The sequence below is a fragment of the Saimiri boliviensis genome, chromosome 11 (assembly GCF_048565385.1).
Source record: "Saimiri boliviensis isolate mSaiBol1 chromosome 11, mSaiBol1.pri, whole genome shotgun sequence".
Taxonomy (NCBI): domain Eukaryota; kingdom Metazoa; phylum Chordata; class Mammalia; order Primates; family Cebidae; genus Saimiri; species Saimiri boliviensis.
In genome coordinates, this window is record NC_133459.1 from 104,304,583 (window position 1) to 104,330,791 (window position 26,209).

At 38.2% G+C, this 26,209-nt stretch overlaps 1 protein-coding gene across 6 annotated transcripts in view; it reads right to left on the reverse strand.

Moving 5' to 3' along the window:
* NTNG1 (netrin G1) overlaps positions 1–25,127 on the reverse strand; it is a 357,837-nt gene extending 332,710 nt beyond the window's left edge. For 2 of the 6 annotated variants that reach the window (XM_010343970.3, XM_003933378.4), the window contains exons 1-2: positions 24,006–25,125; positions 16,287–17,075 (exon numbers count right to left, since the gene is read on the reverse strand). In XM_010343970.3, the coding sequence (XP_010342272.1) occupies positions 16,287–16,532 (246 nt within the window). In that variant the 5' untranslated portion in view covers positions 16,533–17,075; positions 24,006–25,125. Of the gene's footprint in view, positions 1–16,286; positions 17,076–23,687; positions 23,778–24,005 lie in introns of those variants that run through there. The other 4 variants (XM_039460945.2, XM_003933377.4, XM_010343971.3 and 1 more) reach the window with 4 other exon arrangements.
* Positions 25,128–26,209: the final 1,082 nt, after the last annotated feature.

Here is a 26,209-nt window from a genome sequence, read left to right on the forward strand (position 1 = left end):
AAGGAGCTTTAATTTATTTGCACAGTTATTTATTTTGTTAGCTTTCTTTGTTTTCAGAAATAGTTATTATATTGTTCATAGACATTTTTAACGCAGTTGTTAAAACACTGAGCCAATATAATCTCAGTGCAAATGTCGTTGTATCCATGAGTGATTATTTTAATTCTGTGTTATTTAGAACATATTTCATTTAATTTAAAATCACAGTTGTGAAATTATTTTGATTTTAAATGCCTTACTTGGAGCCTGAACCTCACAAGCAGGTAGCTACTAGCTGCCATTTGTAATATCCAGGAAAGCCAGACACTTCTCAGAGACAGAAAGTAATAGGAAAACCTTCAGAAGATTCCTTCAAAGCAGAAAATAAGAATCAGAAGGACTTGTATCTTTTAGCAACATAAATGATAATGACAGTGATAAGATAATTAATATTTATTGAGCCCTTCCTATATGTCAGGCACTGTGCTAAGTATATCATCTTATTATTTTTCAGTAGAAGATAACTTGACTGAGGTGCAACTTGAACCTTCAGACTTCTTTAAATCCAAGTAAAATATCTATAAAGGCATGCACTTCCCCATGTTAGACGTGGCACTTCAGAACACCTGACTCTAAATGTCTAAAAACCCAGACAGCTCCTGATTTCAAAAACTTCCTTTCATGAAGAGACAATTGGCTCTTTCTTATGAGGTCATAAAGAAACGTAAACACCTATCATTGCTATTCTTAAAAGAACCCAGCCAGGCACGGTGGCTCATGCTTGTAATCCCAGCACTTTGGGAGGCTGAGGCTGGCAGATCACAGGGTCAGGACCTCAAGACCAGCCTGGCTAACACAGTGAAACCTAAATTAGCTGGGTGTGGTGGTGGGCACCTGTGAGCCCAGCTACTCAGGAGGCTGAGTCAGGAGAATTGCTTGAACCTGGGAGGTGGAGGTTGCAATGATGTGAGTTTGCGCCACTGCACTCCAGCCTGGGCAACAAGCTAGACTCCATCTCAAAAATAAAAATTTAAAAATTTAAAAAAGAGCCCCCAAATCCCCCTCAACAAACAAGAAGGTGTACAAAATGTGTACTGATCTACCTCCATTGTCAGTCTCAATGAAAATTTCCTGGCTGTGGTTTTAATTGGAAATAGAACACTTCCCTGGCTGTCCAAATTTGTTAGTTACACATCACTCTTAGGTTTTCATCTAGGAGACAAGTTATTCCAGTGATAGATGATACAATATTTATATATCATCTTGCAAAGTAAGCAAAAAGACTTCCAGTTTAAAAGCACTATAAGGCTATCGTTAGAGTCTAGTAATGAAGACAGTAAATTTGGGAAACAATTACATATGGCTAAGTATTAAAAACAATTTTTAAAGAGAGACTTTTATATACATTGTATAGGTCAGAGTAGATCTTTCAATTTGGGTGGCCAGAGGTAAGGTGCCACTCTTAAAATGTGTTGTCTCTGTAAAGTTCTAGTCAAACAAGTTTGCTCATAGTTTAGCTCAATGTTTATTTCTCCAAATTTCATGCTTATGTTGACTTGCCATTCTAAATATTTAGTGGTGATGCTTATGTAACTTCCAATGATTTACTATTAAATAATTAAAACAAAAATGAGAGATTAAGAGCCATAATACATGGAGTTTTATCAAAAATCCTAAGTTAGTTGTGGTAACTTAGATCATAAAGTCTATTCCTGACAACTAAGAAAATAAGGGAAACATGGTTTCTTAATATGTTAATTACATAACAAGAGGAAGCATATCAATAAACAAGACAAAACAAAACTTATTAAGAAGAATACTTATAATCCGCTGGTAGGAATTCAAAGTAGTGCCACCGCATTTGACGAAAATGTTCATACTCTACAGCCCAACACATTGGCTTTGGGGTGCATGCCTTGGGAAAAACAAAGTAAAACTTGCTCATATACACCAAGAGTTTGGTACAAGGATCTTTCTTGTAGAGTGGCTTGTACTTGCAAAAAGTAAAAATGAAAAAGAAACTTCCTAAATTTCCATTAATGAGTTATGTATTTATATAATGAACCATATATATGCATACATATAGTATTAACATGAACACGATCCTATAAATCAAATGGGTAATTTACCAATATAATGTTGAATGACAAAGCAAGTTACAGAATAGTTTTTTTTTTCAGCATGGTAACATTAAAAAATCCAAAATCAAAACTATATATTATTTTTGAACACATAAGCAAGGTGCAAAAGCATGAAAACCTGGAAACGCAACAATTCAAGATACTGATTTCCTCTTAGAGAAATAGGGACAAAGATTATTTCAACTCTATCGGTGATGTCTTTTTTTTTTTTTTAACTCTAAAAACAATATAATGTTACCACTATTAATCATAAGTGGTGGAAGTTTTGGTGTTTTTTCTTTTTCTTTTTCTTTTGACAGTTCACTCTGTCACTCATACTGGAGTGCAGTGGCACAATCCCAACCCCCCAACCCACTGCAATCACTGCCTCTCGTACCTTAGCCTCCCGAGTGGCTGGAATTATAGGTGCACACTATTACACCTGGCTCATTTTTGTATTTTTAGTAGAGATGGGGTTTTGCCATCTTGGCCAGGCTGGTCTCAAACTTCTGACCTCAAGTGATCCTCCTGCCTCGGGCGCCCAAAATGCTGAGATTACAGGCATGAGAGCCGGGCCTATAAGTAGTGGTTGTACATGTCTTTATCATACTGTTTATGTACCTTGAAATATTTTTTAATTGAAAAATAAAAGTTTTACGATTTTCTTCAAGGCTAAGGACCTTTAAAAGATGAAGGGCCTTCAGCATAGCCAATACCCCTAAGACCCTGTGTCTATCAGAGCAATAATCTTTGATATGAATGTTATGATCAAACTAATATGTTTCTGTTTAATGGTTCATTCATTCATTTAACAAATGTTTACGGAGTTCTATTACAGGCACTACAAGACACAGTTCCTACCCTTTGGAGCTTGTATTTCAGAGGGGAACAGACATATAAATAAATGAGCCAATATATAACCTATTAGATATGAGTTATAGTCTGATGGTCAGAAGTTGGCCTGTAAGGAATAAAACCACTGATATCTCTTCTGATTGGTCAGTGTTTGTGCTATCTCAGTTTGTAAATATTTTTACTATCACCCCGATAAAAAATTCAGAAGATGCATTTCAGTAGGGTGGTCAGATAGTCCCCTTTGAGAAGGCTTTCTAAGTGGAGACCTGAATAAAAGGTAGGAAAAAAAAAAAAAAAAAAAAAAAAAACTATAGGAAGATATTGAGAATGCAGATCCAAGCAAAGAAGCAGGAATAAACTGTTAGAAGGAACAGCAAGAGGGTGCAGCTAGAGAGGAGTGAGTAAGGCGGGAACAAGGAGAGCAGAGGTCAGAGAGCCATGCAGGCACCAGATCAGATAGGAATTTGCAGGCAGTAGTAAGGGGTGGGATATGATGTTGAATGAACTAAAAGTTACGAGAAAAATTGAACAAGGAAAGGGCCAGACTGGCTGAAATTTTAAAAATTATACACATATATATATTATTATATTATAAACAACGTTTCTGTTTTATAATAGTTTATATATTATGTAAATGATTTTGATAGTAGAATAAAAGTGGGGAGCAGGGAGACCAATTAGGAGACACTGCAGGAGTCTAGCCTAGAGACAAAGCTGGTTGAACTGTGGCTGTTAGCAGTGGAGAAGGTGAAAAGTGGTTGGATTTGCAATATATCTTGACGATTTTGCTAACAGCACTTGCTGATACGTGTTGTGAGGGATATAAAGAAGTTAAGGAGGAGTCTTACATTTTTTCGTCTTCAGCAGCTAGATGAATGTAAGTTGCCATTTACAGATATGGGAAATACTAGAGGCAGAATAGATTTAGGAAGAAGGAATCAAGAGTTCTATAATAAACATGTTAAGTTTAAACTGCCTACTAGACATCCAAGTAGAGACAGCATGTAGGCAGTTGGCTATATGATAACAGTTGTTATTGATACTGTAAAAAACCGAAAACAAAACAAAAGCATCACACTAACTACTTTTCTCAACACCTCACCCACAAGGATATGATTTTGTTAACTAGCCAACAGTTGCTGACTTATTATTCTGCTTTTTACATGATGAATACAATATGTACTCTGCTCTCTATGATTTCTAACAGCTTATTTCCATTTATATGAACACGTTAATGGAAAAAAAAGCAAGAATGGAAACAAACACTGTTGATCAGCTCTCTTATCCCTGAATGAAGACACTCATCACATAATATATATTTTCAACTTTCTGTACACTCTATTTACAGAATTCAATTTTCTGAGGGTATTTCAGCTAAAAAGCTTTTTAAATAACAAAATCATAGTATTATAGCTCATAGCCCAAGTCATAAATGTGATTTTTTAAAAAAGATTTTCACCATGGTTTTATTCTACATGCTACAAATGAAATTATGGGGAAACAGAACAGTTTAAGAGTGGAACGTAGGTATCAGAGTGTCTAGGTTTATATCCTGTTTGTACCCCTTACTTAGAATAATTATTTAACCTCATGCTTCAATTACTCTGCTGAGTAAGGATAAGACAGGACTGAGGATTATAAGGCCCAACACAGTCCAAATTTTCAGTGCAATGCATAACACCATGTAAGTTCTTCATAAATATCAGCTATACATATTATTTGTAAAACGAAAACACAAATTCAGTTCAACAAGCATGTAACTACTCCTATATGCATCACACCCTGCTCAGCACTATAAAAGCACTGTCTCCCATGATGGCTAAATAGAACATAATTCTGAGCCAGATAGTAGGCACATTGATGAGTATGCTCCCTAACACCTCATATAAGATTAGTCTTTCTCAACTTTGAAATAACCCATACTGAGTGGTCCAGGCATCAACAACCAACCTCAGATTAGCATATTGGCCACCAACTCACTTTCTCTATGTCATGCACACATCCTCTTCTGTAACTTATGCAGACCACACACATTGGATTCTGTTCTCTTTTGAGAGAGCATGCAGATGGTCCACAATAGGAATGACCTCTGTCTACTCTGACCCACAAAGGAATCCAAAAATTTTGAATATCATTTTCAAAAAGATTGAGGTCCTTTGATATAACCTTCATATGACCTACAAGTCTCAGCTCTCCATATCTGGTAGACAATTTATAGTTTTACACATCCCACATTCATGTCTTCTGGCATCTAGGCACACACTAAAATATCTTTCTTTGAAATATAGAATTCTTTTTCTAGAACAGTCTTTTAACTTTTCAGCAGGCTTCATATTCTTTACACTTGCCTAATCTTTTCAACCAGTTTATAATTCCTTCCTTTATACAAATCACTAGAGAGGAACCAGGACAACATTGCTGAAACATAAGATTAGTTTCCAGACCATGCTTAGAAATTGTTTGGAAGTGTATTTGATTTCTTCATTTTATCATTTCCAAGAAGGAAAGGGAGCAACAGGGAAGCAATACAACATCACCTGTGATGGTGAAAAATTATTGTGCGGACATGACCTCATGATCACGTCAGCAGCGGGACTTCTCGATGGACATCAACTTTCTGAAACAAAAGGGCTATTTCTTTGCACTGGAGCGACACTTAGTTCAATTCTTCATTTAATATGTTAGAAGTCAGCTTCAAAGTAGGTCAAAGAGTGAAAACCAATTCTGGTTTCTTCCTCAGCTCACATCTTTAATTTTCATGGAATAGATACTATATGCATCTGTCTATTCCTAGCAAGATGAGAAAAAATTTACAACCTGCTGATCTCAGTAAGTTCTTTCCAATATTATGCTTATAAAACAAATTTCATCATTTTCCCCTTTTGTAAGAAAAGAAACTCTGAAATTTTTAAATAGTACACAAAAAACTAGTCTGCCCATTGAGCTGTTGAATTAAAAACAAAGCAGATTTTATACCAGCAGTTTTATATAAGGAATATGTTCCAGGATTTAACTTTTTTCAAAGGGACTGATTCTAAGTGGAAAAGATGCATGCCTAAGAGTAAATGACAACTTTGCTAAATTCTTATAATAGGAAGAAAAGACGGAAGGAGGCACTCAGATGAATCTTTCCCAGCCCCAAGATTATGTCTCTGCCACCAAAATCCAATGCAGAAATACGTAACATTTCCACAAAATGAAGAGTGTTGAAAAGTCTCTGGAATGATATCCGTTCTTATGGCAAAAAGGACATTCATATTTTGAACTGATTACATTGACAGAAAATTGACTTTTTGTAAAAGGTCCAAATATTACATATATATAAATATTTAAATTATTTAAATTAAATATTAAATTTAAAAAAGGCAGGCAAAATGTACAAATGGGTTAAAATTCTTACAGTTAGAAATAAAGAAATTTACAGTAGAATGATTTATAATCCTTTGTGTGTATACCCAGTAATGGGATTGCTGGCTCAAATGGTAGACCTGGTTCTAGGTCATTGAGGAATCGCCACACTGTCTTCCACAATGGTTGAATTAATTTACACTCCCACCAACAGCGTAAAAGTGTTCCTATTTCTCCACATCCTCTCCTGCATCTGTTGTTTCCTGACTTTTTAATGATTGACATTCTAACTGATATGAGATGGTATATCTTTGTGGTATTGATTTGCATTTCTCTAATGACCGGTGATGATGAGATTTTTTTCATGTTTGTTGGCTACATAAGATACATGCACACATATGTTTATTGTAGCACTGTTCACAATAGCAAAGACTTGGAACCAACTCAGTGCCCATCAGTGATAGACTGAATAAAGAAAATGTGGCACATATACACCATGGAATACTATACAGCCATAAAAAAGGAGGAGTTCATGTCCTTTGAAGGAAGGAAACTATCAAGTTTGATGAAGCTGGAAACGATCATCCTCAGCAAACTCACAGGAACAGAAAACCAAACACCCCATGTTCTCACTCATAGGGGGTGTTGAATAATGAGAACACATGGACACAGGGAGGGGAACATCACACAGTGGGGCCTGCTGGAGGGTGGGGAGCTAGGGGTGGGATAGCATTACGAGAAATACCTAATGTAGATGACAGGTTGATGGGTGCAGCAAACCACCATGGCATGTGTGTACCTATGTAACAAACCTGTGCATTCTGCTCATGTATTCCAGAACTTAAAGTATAATAAAGTTAAAAAAATAAATTTAAATAACTAAGAAACATATTAAAAATCAACCCTCTCAATAAATGCATCTTTAAAAAAAATGAAATGTCATTTTTACCTTCAAATATGTCCCTATATCAATCTCAAATTTAAAAAATTATAACCTTAGGAAAACAGATAATGGAAATAAGATAATTTTGTCATGATTTTTTTTTTTTGTTAAACTCCACATCTTCATTTATTTGCTAAGGCCTTATAGTAGAAGAAAATGTAAGAACATAATGTGCAGTACTGATGAGGATCTAATGACTGGCATATTTTCATAACATGCTGGTAGAAATATAAATTGTTAACTATCTTTCAGGTGGACAATTTGACAACACCAATCAAGAACCTTAAAGTGTAAAATCCAAAAACCTAAATGCCTAGAAACAGAAGACTGGCTGAAGAAATATTCATATGGCAGAATACTATACAACAGTTTATCTCAAAACTTCATGTTGAATTTAAAAAAGGAAATTATGCAATGTTTGGTACAGTATTTTTCTACTTATTCAAGTTTCAAAAACAATGCCACAAATACTTTTCGGATCATAATCAGTATATAATTTTCAATTCGTTGTTAAATAAGAGAAAAGAATATAATGGAAGAAAAAAATACCACAAGCCATAACACATAGGAGGTGCAAGCTCTGTTTTGTGAAGCTTTTGTTTTGGCTGTGTATGGGGATAAGTGTGTGTTTACTGTGTTCTGACATAAAATCTATTTCTCACTGTGGATCGATTTAAAGCAAATTTTAAAGCCACAGGTATAGTTTACAAGGTGTAATTTACTCATCTTCAGCTTATTGCTTCCAAAGAGATCTCCTGACTTCGCTTAACACCGTGTGGCCAAAGCTATTTTCCTTCTACCTCCAGAAGCACAGACGGAAGAGAGCAATGACCAGAGAGAGGGACCTGCCCAAGTATCCTGACTCCTCGTTCCCCATGAATGACACGGAGCGTACATTCAAGGGCAGTTCCATCCCTGACCACACAGGAATGTAGCCCTACCTTTTTAGCCTCAGTGAAATACAACACAGTGAGCTCACCATCCTAAAAACATACACAACATGGAAATCATTTTGCCATCTCATTCTTTTAAAAACTGTACTACTATGTTTTCCACATTTACTTTTGTCATCATCTATTCTTCAGAAATATTACTTTAATGGCTATACATATTCTATTATGAGGCTATACAACATTTAATTTAATTGCCTTTCTACCTTGATATCTGGCTGTTATTTTCATTGTTTTTCCCATTGGTTATAATGCTGTGTTAAACATGCACCAGGATAATCTTCTTTATCTAAACAGATTCTTCTTTTTTCACATACCTAACCTCCCATATTGAATTAGAAATAGAAAATATTCCTCATATATAGTATAGAGAAAGAGAGAGAGATTTCTGTATCTGAGTTCAGGGTAGATTTTGCCTCTACCATTTCTCTTTTGAAAGCATCATAAGCTGTCCAAGTACAGTAGCTAAATTTTGTTATTTGTTTCTTAATTTGCAGAGGAAAACATCAGATTTATGACACGTGTTTAGGAAATAGAAAACATTACGGTAATCAAATATAGTCATGTGTCACGTTACAACAGGGATACATTTTGAGAAATGTGTCATCAGGCGATCTTGTTGTGTGAGCATCACAGAGTATACCAACACACATCTCGATGGTATAGCCCACTGCACACACCTAGGCTATATGGTGTAGCCTGTTGCTCCTAGGCTACCAGCCTGTATGGCATGTCACTATACTGAATACTGTAGGCAACTGTACCACAGCATTAAGTATATGTGAATCTAAATCTAAACACAGAAAAAGTTACAGTAAAAATACAGCATTTTAATCTCATGAGACCACTGTAGTATAAGTGGTTCCCCATTTACCAAAACATCATTATGTGGTCTGTGACTTTATCATATCCAAATTAATTAATTGGCTAGAACAATGTTATCATTGATTTGCTGCCCAGGAGTTAGTTAAATGCTATGAGGAATAAAAAACGATATAATATACAGTCTTTGGTGAATTTCTACCATGCATTTTGCTAATGATAGGCTCGCTCACCTATCATCCCACTTGAAGAGTAGTGACCCACTTAAAGAGTCAGAGTACAGTAAACATATGAAATAAATGTGTATGTGGGTGTATAAATCAATCAGATCTAATGTGCTGAATGGTGGAGTACAGTCGAGTACACAGGCAGTGGTGGCTACTCTGTATGCCTAATTAGATACAGAGATGTACGTAACTGATTCTTTTTATTAAACTCCGTATCCTCATTTATTTGCTAAGGCCTCATAGTAGAAGAAAATGTAAGAATATAATGTGCAGTATTGATTAGGATCTAATTCCTTGTCTAATAACCATCCAATGACATGGTTTCTCTCTCTCTAGGTATATGCATGTGTATCTATACATGTACATATATATACACATCTTGCAAAACGATACCCAGTCTTTGTGTTGTTTGAGACAGGGTCTTGCTCTATTGCCTAGGCTGTTGTGCTGTGGTGTGATCTTGGCTCACTGCAGCCTTGACCTCCTGGGCTGTATATGCGCGTGTGTGTGTGTGTGTGTGTGTGTGTGTGTGTATACATGTGCGTGTGTGTGTATATTGAGCGAGAGAGCGAGCGAGAGAGATTTAACAGGAGTTAAAAAGTCAAAAGGGTGATATAACCTGAAATTGGCAAGAAGTGTACAGAAAAATTAACTTGAGCTAGACATTGAAAGATGGGTGGCATCAGAGTAAGCAGGGAAGAGCATGGACTATGCCAAACAAAAGTCATGTCTTTTGTTTGTCCTTGTAGAGGCAGGAGGTAACATGAGGTGAGGGACTTCTTGGTGATAAAGCTAGTCCTCAAAATCAGAGGATCTAGAGACCAGCCTAAAACCCATGTTAAACACAAAACAAAACAAAACAAAAATCAAAGAAAAGCAGAGCAAGCCTTCCAAAATTCTGGAGAATATACCCGTGAGACTTCAAAACAGTAAAGAGAGACCAGTGATTTAGGACAATGCTTTTCACACTTTGCAAGTGATCATCCTCTAGATTAAGAGCAGACAAGTTTATCTCCTGGGGGACTGAAGGAGGTAACAAAGAATTCCACCACAAAGCGTCATTATTTTGTGGTCTCATGTTTCACCTTTAAAAATCTTACATCTTTGCATTAGGTTAAATGTTTCCCCCAATCTGAATGTGAAATGGAAATTCCAGGTAGATAAACCATGCTTATTTTACTCAACATACTCTGATATCTCTTAAATTATATATATATGTGTATATATATATATATATATATATATATATGTAAAATTCAACCTGATAAATATATATATGGTTCTTTATCATTTTATTTCTCTTCCATCCTGGCTGTATCTGCCAGATATAAGAAGTCTACCATTAACCAGGCCACCAGGCAGTCATTAAAAAACTATGCCACCATCTACTCCACCCAGTATTTTTTTTTTCTTTGAGAAAGTGTCTTGCTCTGTTGGCTAGGCTGTTGTGCAGTGGTGTGATCTTGGTTCACTGCAGCCTTGACCTCCTGGGCTCAAGAGATCCTCCCACCACAGCCTCCCAAGTAGCTGGGACTACAGTTGCTTGTCTCCATGACTGGCCAATTTCTGTTTTTTTGTAGAGGCAGGGTTTCCTTATGTTGCTCAGGCTGGTCTTGAACTTCTAGGCTCAAGACATTCACCCACTTCAGCCCCTCAAGGTGCTGAGATTACAGGCATGAGCCACCACACTCGGCCAACCCAGCCTTTTTTCCTCTCCTTTTCTGACACTTTAATATTAGGCATTTGGCTACCAGATAGTATTTTCCAGATGGCCCTTTGACATGTTGCAAAACAATATTTCCCCTTTAAATTCTGAGTGCTGGTCTTATTTCTCTGTTCTTCTGCCCTCTGAATACACACTACTTTGTGTTAATTTTGCTCAGAACTCAACTTCCTCTGGGCTCAGTGACCATATATTATTTGACTTTGGTTATCGCCACCACCTCTAGGTTTTGCATGTGCTGAATGCTCTGTTCACTTCATTCTGCACACAATAGTTTGCAGTAATGTTTGTGAGGCATTAGATCAACCAAGAGCACTTACACACACTATCTGGGGCAATTAATGACGTAAGGTGGTTTTAGGTTTTGTGACCTTTGCCATAACCTTCATCAGTTCCCTCCTGAGACCTTCCCAACAAGTCATGCATCTTCAAGCCAAATCCAGTTGTCCCCTTCCAATCAGATTGCCAGCCATAGTCCCCTGGAGAGGCTATAGAGTCCTGATGAGAAGTGGTGGGCAATAAGCTGTATGCACCCAAATTCAAAAACAGGTAGAGTACTTTAGGCTTGATGCAGTAGATAGTAAGGAGCTATTGTAGTCTCCTCAGAAAGGAAATACTTGATATAGTGATATATCAGAAAGACTGATTTCCTTAGAACTTAATTCATTCCAAACATGAGTTAAACTTTTCTAAGAAATAAGTCTAAATAATGAAATAATAACAATGAAGTGTTAATAATTAAAGAACTGAAGGTTTTAAAAAATTCCATTTGGCATAATTAAGGGATAAATCAGTTCAAATGAAAGATGTCACTGTTATTAAAAATCATTCATTTATTGAATTATGTTTCATGTGAACAAACTGCATTTTTAAGGTTATTTATTATATAAGTTAATGTCATTTCCAGTTTTGGAAAATTGATATTAATTACATGTCCTCAAAAATGTAATTGAGTTTATCAAATTAATTTCTCAAGGGCCACCTGATAGCCACCAGATGGCAACCTGAGCCAAAGGTAAGTCAGAACTTGAAGTTATAGATAGCCCTGAGACTACGAGTTACCAGTCACTCATTTCTCAGGGTTCCTTTAAAACCACAAAACACAAAGGCTTTCTACCACCTCTGTCAATCCCATTTGAACATAATGAAACATGCTCTATCCACAGTGCTTACAATAATTAGAGTTTTTTTCATAATAGAAGTCTATCTAGAAATAGCACAATATGGAATGATCATTAATAGATCTGTTAAGGTACTTGAATAAATGCCTATCGAGAGCACAGGCACACATTTAGTAAATTTCCCAAGGAAAATCCATTTTCATTTCCAATTCTGACATTTTATTTAGAAAAATTATGCCTTTTCTCTTAATTATTTCAGTAAACATAATGAGGTTATTGCTAACTATACCTCAGAGTATTTTATTTTCTCCATTTTTTTAGTAATAAGAGCCTACCTTGTAATTAAAGGCATGCTGCATTAATGATGCTGAGCACCTCCAAGGGAAACATTTAATGTCCACCTTATAATATTATGCCAAAATTACATGCACAGAAGACTTTTTAATAATCTTTGTTTCCTAATTTAGTTTTGATTGGCTCTGAAATCCATAGCAGCACTCAAGGGCTTCCATTTCCACAGTCATCAGCACTTCTGCACCATAAATTGTACAAACACACATGAGTTCTTTCGTCTGTAGGCTTCTTTTCAAAGCGTCTGTTTAACTTATCCCGAAAATTAGCTGCAGGCTAGAGATAATTGCAGATAATTTTGCCATTTTTAAGCCACTGGGGTGTGAGGGAAGATATGACAGCTAAGTTTGTCTAAACACAAAGAACAAGTCATAGCTTTGTGTTGACACTTCAGCTTTACACATAGGTTCAGATCATCCTCTCTGCTCTTTATGCAAATTGAAACAAACTGTAGTCACTAGATGATCTGTGTTTCCCCATAAAGCTCTGCCACCTGAAGCTTTCAGCGTGGCTGAAATGATAGGATCTATTCAAATGTGTTATCCCAGCCTAAAAAAAGGGTTAACCCCCATTTTGCCTTCAGATTCTTCCCCATTGATGAAAACAGAGATTTTCTTTAGCCATCCTCAACTCAAAAGGAATATATCAGATTAAAAAGAAAATGCATGGTTTTCAATATACACAATTTACGTATATATGTATATATTTACATATATACACATTCCCCTTCCGCATCCGCTATGATTAATAGAAATGGCAGTGCTCTCCTGAAAAACTAATGTTTATAAATACTGGTACAATTACCACGGAACAATTTTAAAGTACTTGACATTGACAATTAATTATGGCATCCAGGTTAATAAGCAGAGATCTATTGTCAAATGGAATCCATATGCTCCTTTTTTTCCCTGAAACTTTTCTCTATATTAAAACAAATACAACATTCATAGACAGTCACTGGCATATAATGATGAGGCCAATGAAAAAAAAGCAGCAACACAGACTCTTAATGCAATGCCAATGAACTTCAACTTTATATTAAACAAATCGGTCCTGGGAATTATAGGTATTTCCCTGACCACATTTTCCCTCAGTCCTCAGAACAGCTATAGCCACGGCTAATAAGGGTGTCACTAGCAGAACAAGTGATTACTGAAACTATTTTGCATGAACATTTACATATAAGGGCTAAGCAGTGGCTGGGCTTATGTGGCAGCTCCCCTGATATAATAGGCCATAACGACTCAGAGGGAGCAGCTATGGATGCAAATGTCAAGGAACGGAGAATGCGTAAGTCACAACACAAATGACTTTATGGATCCCTATTAGACACTGGGCTAAGGAGTAGCTAAACAGGTTTGATATGACAGCATCCTGAAAGAGTTTCCTAACCTTGTGTCAGGAATCCTTATACTAAAGAGTTTTATGGAACATCTAAAACTGCAGAGAGGAAGTGTTGCTATATCAGGCCATTACCATTGACATGGTATATGATATGCATACAAATAGTCCCAAGATGTATATTTAAAAGATAGATTACAAAATTTGTTATGCCAATCAGATGCATATTAAGGAATACAATTAAGCACTGGTAGGTAATGTTTCCGAAATCTTACATTCTCCCTTGGAAAACCACTCTGTCCAATGACAAGTTTATATCCACTAAGGATTCCAAATACCTGCATCACACTAAGATGCAGCCTTTTAAAGACTGTCCTGCAGAGTTTCGTGTGGACATGCAGAGTATACACATTACCACATATGAGAAAGCTGAGGGATATTATTTTAATTCTTTTCTCCCATTTGGTGTCTAACATCACTTAGCCAGTGGACTGAGAGGAATTGACTTGTTTAAATACCCTAGACCATGTCCCTCTGAAAGGCAGGCATGGGAAGATATGTAACATGCCCTTTGCACTCATGATGGGAGAAAGACGCATGCTGACGACACCAAGTAAACCCTTCAACATGACAGACAGGAGCAGTGCTGAGCAAGCATTCTGTGGCCTCAGACTGAAATCAGGGAAGCTGCACCCACAAATCACACCCTGAAAACATCATACAGGGCCTATGAGAGGGAAAACAGCACCCTGAGAAAGAAAATTTCCTATTTTACTTAGATCTGTAAATTATAAAACAATTCCAGAAGAGACATGTTGTTACAAGTGTCATGTAAACAATACACAAAGCTAGAGTGTTCTTCATAATATGAAGACTTGGTCCAGAACTCATCCTCTGCTGTAAGAAGCAGAAGACTACACAAGCTTTCACCCAAACAGCAATCCGGATTTGTAATGAGATCTTATATTTGACCTTTTAGGAGAAATTTTAAAGACCTCACATAAAGCCACCACAAATGTCTCTGCTCCTTTACAGATTTATTATGGTTTTGCTAATCTGTTTGAATAAACTCCTTCTCTGGAAGTCTCTGCTTTGCAAAGCACATACCTGTTTCGAAAGACGGGTCCTCTCTTTGAAATATTTAGTCTTTCAGGGCACTTTAGTTACAGTGACACCTAATAGCCAAGCTTTTTTCCCTCACTCTCCACAAAATCAGGTTTAGACTATAATTCAAACCAGTCCCCAAAGGCACTTCTGAAAAATGGCAAGCCCTTAGCTTTTAGGTGAAAACACTCTTTATTGCTCAAAATTGTTTCCTGTTACAAAACCTTTTTTATAGTGCTAGGTCTAAGATGATCTTATGCTAATTTAACTCACTGGGGACTGTGAACAGATGCTACTTTGATTAATAGTTTCACTATCCTGAAAATGCCAGGCCAGGTTCAAGATAATATAGTCAGGTAAGAATACTATTAAAATCTGCCATACAATTACATCTGTTTTGTGGAGACAAAATGGGATGACAGTTCTTGTATCAAATAAAAACCACTTATGATAAAAAATAACATAAACCAAATGAACTCACCATCTGAACTCTTTAGCACATTAATATATGATTTTAATCACCAGCCTCTTTACTAATACTTAACAGAAATATTGTCAGCTATATCTTTTGTAAAAATTCAATGTGTTACCCCAGTGTTACCTTTCAAACGGTATTTAACTTCCTATGCAGAAAAAAAGACTTCCATAAGCCATGAGAATAATGAATACTATAACTTTGCCAATCAAAAGAAAAGTATCTGAATTTATATATGCTGAGCCCTTACTTTTTAGCACTTAAGTTTTCTATGTTCCAAAAGTCATCTTTAAAATGTACATAGAAAACTATGACCTTGACAATGAGGGGAGCTGGCAAATAAGATTATTTCTGGAAAAACTTCTCACAAGGCTTTAGTCTCTCGCTCCTGTATTTTTTTTTTTTTTTTTTTTTTTGCTGGACTCCTAACCAAGGACTCCCAAATCATAGCAGCTTTCTGATGGAGATAATTATGAGATCTAGTCTCTCCTTGAACTATGGAATTTAGGACTGGCCTTATATACATATGTGAAGAAACATTTGTATTTTGAAAGTTGGTTTGCCAATGCATTTTATCTTTAACATGACAGATATGACCTCATCATATTTCTAACCTCCAATCTAAAATTTAACCTTCAGCTGGACTTTTTCTTTTATAATATTTGTTATAGTGTACCTGCCTTAGTAAAACTATTGGTTTTCAGGGAAGCAGAAAGTAAGTTCCTTCCAGGGCATCAATCACACTGTGCAAATTATTATTCTAGGCAGTGTAAGCCTCCACTGAGAAAGAAACTAGCCTGTTAACACAAATCTGCCACCTACAGATTCAACTTATTGCATCAATTGTCTTCACACTCACCACATTTGTATGCATATGCTATTAGACCCTATTTATATGAAATATTTTATGCAAAAGCGTTACCTCACCATTGCACAGAATGTCTCAGGAGGGTCTCCACAGGTAATATCCGGAGGATCGAGTTTCACTTTCAGATATTTCGTCATGTCTGTGGATTCCGGCTGGCAGGCCATGTAATCCCAAACTTTCCCTTCTTCTGTGTAAATCTGAGTCTTACACACATCATAATGTCCCCATACCAAAGGGTAGGGCTGCATCACTGAGGACACTGTAACCCAAAGGGCATGAATCGACAGGAATCTTGACAAATACATCTCTAAATTCTTTGTAATCTTCTTGGAAACCAAAGCAGAGCTTGCTTTATGATCTGCAATCTTTGTCTATTTTACATATATATACATATATGTATATATGTATCTGGGTAGGTAGATCTGTATATTTAAAAAAAAAACAAAAAAACAACAACAAAAACGAGGATGGGACCTCAAAGCAGATTCCAAAACCAAACGTGAAGAGTAAGATATTGTGCGTATTCAGGTATATTGAGGACTTTGGTGGAAGCCTAACATACTTGCATGTTAGGTGCTAACAACTTGCAGCTTTCTTTGTCCTAGAACATATCTATTAGATTCAGGTCTAGTTTGGTTTTTGTAAACAATGTCCAATTGCAGATAATAATTTAGCAAACTGATGGCTCTCCCGTTGTACATCCGATAACCCTGAGTGGTCCTCAATGTTCACAGCTCACAAGGGATGCTCAGGCAGGCTGACATATCAGTATCCAAAGCAAAAGGATGAGTGTCTATAGCCTGATGTCTGTTTCCCATCAATCATTCTTTTCTTCCGGCACCAACACCCTTTTAGAAACAATAAGAATAAGAGTTACTGTCCCAGAATCAGTGTATTACGAAATGTACAATACGTTGACATTTTGGAGGTCTGATGCAATATAAAGCAAATTGGTGTAATACAGCTAACCTTTACTCAGCTGCTTTGCTAGAATGAGCAAACCGTGGAAATCATTCACGTAGCGGGGAATTTCGATATGAGGGATTTAACTCTTCCATAACAAAGACAGACATGTGTGTTCTAGGTGAGTTACAGGTTTTCACTTCAAAAATTATATTTCCATCTTGACAAAACTGAGAGCAAGCATCTAGATTTAAACATTTCTCATACGCTGCAATGCTAGAAAATCTTCCAAGAGAACAATGGGGTAAATGAGCGCTTTTATAACAGTGACAAAGACATGACAACTACTTATATCCCTTTTGTCTCTTGGCAAAGAGACCCTAAAAATCTCCAAACTCCTTGTACATCTCTTAGCTTTTGTTTGCTGGAGTGAAAATCAGCATTGTTGGCATGAGCCAGTCCCTGTGGATTTGTTCATTATATTTGAAGAATTTAGCATCTTTTGTTTAGCTGCATTTAGTACTAAAGATAACTTGGCTCTCTGAAAAAAATATTCAAAAATAAAACCAAAGGAGCAAAATTTCCTTTCATAAGAATTTTCTATATTTTTGTGTCTTTTTATAGCCATTACATCTGCATTTGCTATTACTTTCTGCAACAGAAGAGAATTTGTCCCAAAGGCGAATATTATAAGCTGCTTTAAAACTAAAAGCTCTGTAGTAAAACGCACAATTTAAAATGCACATATAAAAATAGCCGAGAGTGAGATACCAGGCCATGAAGCAGAATAATATGGCACTAATTCTAAGAGAAAATAAAAATTACTGTGTAAAAGTACTTTTGGTTAACTGATAATGCACCCTACATAACTATGGGTAAAAGTCATTGGTGAGTTTAACTGGCCCCTTTTCTGTTTAGAGATCACTATCCAAATCTAAACAAAAGCTAATATTTGAAAACCAGATATTAAAAAGTATATTTTCTTAATTAGATTATTCATATTTATAGTCTCAAAATTAATTGATTTTTAAGCAATGCGAAAAGGATTTTTTAAAAGCCTATGGTTTTGGAAAATTCTATTATAGACCCTTCAATTCACATTAAACAGCTGAAATATGGAAGTTCACTATCTTCAAACAATCTTATAAAGGAAATTCATTATATTTAAATAATGTACCATCTTAAAATGAACTAAGCCACAGAGACTATGAAATGCCAACAGATGGTGGAATTGTGTTTCCATAGCAAAGTAATTTATAATAATTGCTTTATAGATGCAAGTGCAATTTTCATTATATTCAATTCATAAAATGTTATCATGCAGCTGCAATTTGTGATATTTTCTATTAGAAAAAGTGTTGAATATTTGAGTTCCTATGAAGCAGTAATTAGTAGTTTGTCTAAACACGTATAAACTACAGATTTGAATCAGCCTCTTCCGTGTAACCTAAAGACTATACTGTGTAAAGCACATTTTGAAATCTTAAGCTAAAAAGAAAAAAATCAGAGAAGCATGTGTTGTGGCTACTACAGCCTTCTGCTTTTCTTCAGATTCATTAGTAATTTTAAGTGGATATTTTCAGACACATCCAACAATTTGACAATTAATAATCTGAGAAGGTGTTAAAATGATACAAATCTACATTTTTGAGATGGATTCTTCAATTGTGTTTACTACTTTTTAAAAGAGGAAACAAATACTTTCAAGAGGTAGGGGGACGTAGGCATTACAATGGAAGCAGTGTAAAATCTCCTAGGTCAGAAATTATTACCTTTAATTCTTAGTTTCAAATACATAGCAACTGTTTTATCAAGAATGATATAATCTTGAAGACCTGGAGTTGACTGTTTTGAGTTTGAATGGAGTGAGCATTGTGTGTTTATTTTTAATATTATTTTCAAAACACCATTTTAAATATATATTTGAATGCTTCCTGAGATTAGTCTTCATTATCTGTTTTAACCAATAAATGATATTTTCCTCATGCATTTATTCTTGGTTACACTCTCCTTAACCACATTTCACATTACTGCAACCACAAAACAAAGGGTGACCATACATTTGTACAGAAAAATTTGAACACTCAGGAAATGTATGTGAACCCTTTGCTACCTCCTGACACAATAGCAATCCCAATATAACGAATTCTCATTAAAGTATATCAGAATTATAATGATGGTCATTACACAGAATTATGGACTACACCATTGATCGAATTTAGAGAACTGACAAGGAAAAATGCAGAGGAGTGCAAGATATTTGAATATTAGGCAGTTGCAGGACTGTGCAACAGACATTCTTGACAAGAAGCAGCCAATTATAGCTTAAATTTCTGGCACATAACCAGTTGTGATTAATAGTTTTCCATTACATTACAGACATATTATTAATGTATTAAAAATGTCAAGCTTTGGCAAGCACTAATATGGCATGTCTCAGTTAGTCTGCAGAGTTTACATTTAATGAGCTCCCATTGACACAGAAAAAGATATTGACCACGGCATATTACAGATCAGGAGCAGAAGGACACTAAGCTGTTATTTAACATAATTATTTGATTTCATTCTAATTTTTATATTTGTACTATCATTATGTATCATGCATTTCAGGGTCTTTTTACTTTTCAGTGTCACATACACTTCAAAGGAAATCCTCTTAACTTCAAATTAGTAAGAAATTAAATCTATGAATGTCCATGACACGCAATGGAAAAGCAGCCTCTGAAAATCAGGAATTTGTTATTAAAGTATAATTATGGAGTTTTCAAAGAAAATACAATGATGTAAAAATAGAATATTATTTACACCTTAACCTCAACAACTTAATGGCACTGTGTCTATCTGCTGTGCTTTCAAACAGGTTAAAACTATCAATAGCTTCTTAAAAGCTAAGTCATCACAGCAAATAGCTAGGCAAACTGATTATGAGAAGGACAGTGAATAATGTATTTGGGGACTTAATATACAAAACCTATCCCTTCTGGCCCATAACTGAACTAATTGTGAAGTGATATGGTCTTTGAATTTGTCTCAGGTGTCCATATCATAAGAGCAGATTCAGTAGAGATCTGGGCAGCTACAGTTCTACCTCCTCACTTTGCAAACCCTGGGAACTCACTGTAATCAAATAATGCTATCACCTCTACTTGGGATCTAAAGTACTGAGAAGTCCTCTTTGATAAGAACACCCATTAACAGGTTGTGAGTTCCCCATAGACCTCTGGTGTATGAATTTTCAGAAAATATAAAATTATGTCATGGTTCTCAAGTTGATATATGTTATTGATCCGGACTAAGATGGGCTATAAAATGGCTTTGCACACATAGAACATGTATTTGTCCAGCATTCTGCAGCTAATTCCCTTCCACCTTGGATTAATTTTGCAGAAACCATTTTCACAGGCCCACTCTCTTATCAGAAAAAAAAGCCTCCCAAAATATTACATGGAGGTAATAATGATTAATATTATAAGCAATTATATTCCAAAAGCAATTGCCAGTTTCATCAACTGAGAGGAAGACATTATCAGTAAATCTCCTAATCTAGCTGATTTTCAGCATTTATTTTAGTATATAATCTCACTAGCAGGTGGGAATAGTAGCAATAGGCTATTTATTTCATAAATATTCAGTTTTTCAGGGGGACTTGAAATAGATAACTATTGACTCATTCCTCATAGACATTAAGAATTTTATAAATATGCATGTTTCTGAATGGGAAGGAACAAAAGGAAAATTGACTATATAGATCACTGAGTGAAAATATAAAAAGAGAGAGATATACAAATCCTATAACCTATCAAAATTAACAGCTTCCAGCAGTCATAGTAAAATTATTACATAAGATATTTTAACATGTATTCAATGCTCTTTGCACTTACTTATTTGTTCTGAGGAAGCATTTTCCAGTCATCTTAATGGAAAACATACGCTTCTGTCCTTTTGTTAACTGTCTCTCAAAATATAAGGAATTTACCATGTACTGCAACATCATTGGCATAGCTTACTCACACTTGATTGGGTATTATGAGCAACTGCCTATCATGAGATTCTTAATAAACCCAAATAACACACCTTGAAAGATCTCTATTTTCATTGAGAGAAGACTGATTGGAGAAATTAGATAGGACATATTTTTCAGGATGATTGAGGATGGGATAATACACAAAACGATTTCAGAATCAGTGAAGCCTAAAAGAAATCTAGAGTTTAATTACCACATGAACAACAAATACTTGATTCTCATGCAGGGCAGTTCGGAGATCTAAGGTCTCAAACACATATATGAGAAACTCTACACCCACCTGAAGTTTTGAAACACGACTTTGGATTATTTTTTAAAGTATGCTAAATCTCATACTAACCTAAGATTTTACTATTATAATCTCTTATACAATATAATTCACACACATATATTTCAATGTTAACATATAATTGGTTTTCAAAGTTGAATCCAATTTTCTTTTTTCCAAGTGAGTTGGTGCTTTTGTAACTAAAACTCTCCAAATTTTTACGACACTTAGAAAACCTATCAAGTAAATGTGTAATGGTTTAACTTTTTAAACAAATTAACTGATATTTTTCATAATAATAATGAAAGCAAAGACAGGTATTTGCACCACTTGCAAAATATACAAAAGGAAATTGCGAAATACATTCGCTTCCTCCTAAGAAGGCTAACCTGAATCATTTTAACACACATACCCAGTGAAAGCTGACAAAACAAAAATATTAACAGGAAAACAGCTTTATGTTCAAATAAAGTGTTTCCATGCAAAAAATTTTAAGATTATCCCTCTGAAATTCCACAATAGGAAATATCACCAAATTAATAGTCCAATATATAAAATCCTGAATGCCTTCATGGTGGTCTTCAGTGGTGAAACATATCTCATTTCATGGCATCCAGAAAAGAAAATATATCCCTGGAACAACATTACATGTGAAATACTTGATGCACGTTTTTCCTTGCATGTTGATCCACATGCAGAGATCCAAATTTTATCTTAATGAAAAACTGAAAGTTGCTTATCTTCAAAAAGAATCTTGGACGGTTACTGAGCTGCTATTCCTTTGCCAAAGAGAAAGGGAGGCAGGTAAGGCATTCAAAGTGACACAGTTCAAAACACTTAATGAAATGTGGAGCTGCTAATTCCCTCGCTAGAGATGCCCCTTAAAGGACAAACAAAACCGAAAAGTCTCCCCTGAAAAAAAAATTTTTGAAAACTTTCCAACAAGCTTAACCACTAAGCATATCTGAATAAATGATTTTAATGTAAGATCTTTCTGGTTATTTTTTTTTTCATTTCTGTAAGATAAAAAAAAACTTTTAGTATTTTCAGTCATAAAATAGGGCCTTATTTCTAGAGCAAATCTACTGCCAGATTCACCATATGTTTAGTGGAGTTCTGAATCTTACTCAGAATTTTCCATTCCAAAGATTGACAATTTGTTATGAGAAGGAGTGGCTCCATTATTCCCTGTATGAGGAGAAGAATGGGGGAGAGAGGAGGACCCTCTACTCACTGGAAATCTGCCCCTGATGCAATGATAGGAACTCAACCTGCGACTTTTCCAAATAAAGTTGCTTTAAAATCCCCGCTAGGAATTTTCTTCCCTTGCCCTGTAAGACGACAGCCTACTTGAAGTGGATTTCTGAAGGAAGAAAAAAAAAAAAAAAAAAAAGTCCCCGGGTGAAGTTACTAAAATAAACAGTAGAGGGCGCAGTTTCTTTTTATATCTAAGTTTTCCCTTGTATGAATCACTTAATTGGTTATTTTAGGCCCAATAACATTCAGTATTGTTTGTATTATATATGGATATCCAGATCCATACAGGAGAGCAATTCAATGTCTCTAGCCGAATCCATCAACCGATTAATATGATGCCAGTAAAGAATCTGAGAAAATATTCCAAACAGCATCTCTACCCCAAGTCTCCCTCTTTCAATTTCCCTTTCTCCCCAGCTGTACAACATGGGATAGTAATGCTTTAATCTCGCATCAATAAAGGAGATTAAAAGAAGGGACTTCAAAAGCTCCCGGTGTGGCCACCACATCCCCAGAGCCGGCAACAGGGCAAGTGTTTTGTTGTTTTGTTTTGCTTTTTCCCCAACAAATATGATTGGCGAAAGAAGGAAAAAATAATGATAACCATCCTGAGCGATGTGTGTGGCCAGGTGTGCGAGAGAGAGAGAGAGAGAGAGAGAGAGAGAGCGCGCGAGCGAGCGAGCGCGGGGCGCCTCCTCAGTCCTCGGATAGAGGCTCCGACCCCCCGACCCCGCGCCTGGGCTCGGGACCCAACAGGCGACGCAGCACCCGCCCGGGGCGCACCCCCGGGAAGCCTCGCGTGTGGGTGTGAGCGTGTGCCGCTGTGTGTGCGCGCAGGGCGCCGCGCGCTGCCTCCTCGGGGCGCTTTACAAAGTTCCTCGCCCACCCGGAGCTTTCCCTCCCGCCGGTGGATCGCAGGGTGGGGGCGGGGGGGGGGGAAACCCGGGGGAGAGGGGCACTGGCGAGAGGCGCGGGTCGCAGAAGGAGAGGCGCGCCGCGGGCACTTACCGTGTGGCTCGTCTGCCCTTGCGCCGGGCGGGAGCCGAGCCGACGGCGCGGGGCGGCGGCCCTGCCCAGCCAGCCTGGTCCGCCTCGGGCGGCGGCCGCAGCAGCGGAGCCCGCGGGCGGCGCACGGGCGGGCGGCGGCAGCTCCCGCGGAGCCTCCTCCCGGGCGCGGGAGCGGGCGGAGCGGGAGGGGTGGGCGTCAGGACCCGAACCGCCGCCGCCGCCGCCGCCGCAGTCCGGATCGCGCCGGGCCGCCGGCGGGAGAGGACCCCGAGGACCGAGAACCCCGCGCCGGCCCGCCACTCCCCGCCGCTTAATTACCTTCGCCTGGGCCCCGGCGGGAGCCTCCTGCGCGTCGCCCCCTCTCGGAGCCCGCACCCAGAGGGGGAATTCCTTCCCGTTGACGTCCTCTTCCGAAATGCAAAAGATCAGTGACTTTGACAGGTAGATGAGGGGGAGGGAGTAAGGGTGGGCGGAGAGGAAGAGAGGATGAGAAAGGTGCCTCTCCCTCCAAAAATATAGTGATGTTAATAATGAGATCGCAGCCTTCGGAGGTCGTGCCAGCCCAGTCCCCGGCTCTCCGGCTCTCCTCCGCGCCTCCTCGCGCCGCTGCCTCTGACACTTCTCGCCTTAAACTTTTACTGAGGGATATTTTTTTCTTTTTTCTATTTCTATTTCTTTCTCTCGCTCTCTCTCGCTCCTTTTTTTTTTTTTTTTTTTTTTCTTTTTTGTTTTTTCCAAGCCGCAGGACGATGTTCCTGGTTCCCGGGGATCAGAACCAGCGGCCAGGCGGTTCTATGCCGCTCGGCACCGCTTTCATTTTATTTCAGATGAAGACGTTGAGCTTAGTCAGAAGGGGCATAAATCAGGACAATTAGCATTGGCGCCAAGAAGATCCTCTAGGACCCATTTCTCCAGGGCTTCCTTCGCGCATTCCTCCACTCAAGTCAGAAATGTCACTGCACATAGCGCTGATGGCTGCGAGACGCGACGCACCCCAAGTCCGTTTGATGAAATATACATGGCCCACGACGCCTCTGGATTGCGGCTCCCGGGCTCCCCGCCCCCGCCCGCGGCGCCCGGCCGGGACCCGGCTCCGAGCGGGCAGCGAGCGCCCGGCAAACTTAGAGGCCAGTGCCAATGACAGAGTGAGCGCGAGGGCCGGAACGGGGAGCGGCCAAGAAGCGAGCCCCGGGAAGCCGCAGCCCTCGGAGGGGTGGCACGTACGTTTCACTTAAAAAGCAGATCTTCTTCTGCAACTGCCAGCAAGTGGAAGGATAGCAAACCTTACACTACCTCGAGACCTGGGCGCTCCGAGCGGTCCTAACTCCGTCCCGCTAGCTGTTGCGGTTGCTGCCGCTGCTGCTGCTCGGGCCACAGCTGCTGCAGCTCCAAGACCTCGGGACGCTGAGGCAACAGGACCCCCTTCCTCTGCTTCCCATCCCCCCGGTTCCTCCACAGAAGTGCAGCTTCCAGTAACTCCTCGGGTACCTCCCACTTCTGCCCCCGTCCATCCCACGCCTCTCTCTTCTGTCCCCTCCCCAAACTGTTCCCAAGCGCACCCCTCGCCACAAAGTGATCACAGTGGTGTTTTTCAACCAGCACTTCCTTTGCCCAGAGGCCCCTACAGCCCTAGACTCGAACCTCCTCCTTTAGAAATTGATTTACCTTTAGAAAGTTGAGGTTCAAGGGAGAGCTATGCATTTCAGGATTCCTTGCCTTTCCTAAGAGAAAAACCAATGCCTCGTGCTCCAGGCCTTCATTCCCCACCAAGGTGGGCTCAGACTCACCTGGGATCACTCTCAGCTACACATTAACGTCAAACAAAAACAAATGTGAACTTAGATAAGGTAGGGATGCTTTCATTAGAAAAAAAGACGATTGCAACAGGGAAATGCTGTGATCTCAGAAACCCGCAATCCTCTCAAAACTGAACGGAAATCAGCCTTTTTTTTTTTTTTTTTTTTTTTTTTTTCTGTATAAAACGGGGAGCAATAAAGAAAGCCAAGTAGATGGGGGAGGGAAACAACTCACTGTATGACCCTCACGGTTGGACAATAGATAGCTCTCTGTGGCCCAAGAATTTGGAAGATAAGCTAACAACAGTGAATGTTTTCACATTTTAGTTCTTGCTCAGATTTGGGGTCGGGCGGCAAGCTACAGTCCAGGGACCTGCAGGAAAGAAGCCTGACTCATGTTTGGTCAAGGCAAAGGGGAGGGAAAGAAATGGGCAATTCTGAACACTTAGTCACTATGTGTCCCACAATTAAGGCAGAAGGCTGAGTAATTAGGTCATTTTTCTGTGATCACTGGAGGTGGTGTGGTAAAAGGATGTATAGGGGAGAAGGTTGTTGAGTTGAACGTATAACCAGGCCCTCCTTGGCCCTGGGCAGCCAGGAAGTGGTCAGGGATTTCAAACACCCCAGGCCCTCCCTCTAATACCTAAGAGGCCATAATGAGTCCTTCCTCTGAATCTCAGTTCAGGAATCTGGGATTTCTGTGCTTTCCTCTTTCCTACCTCTGTC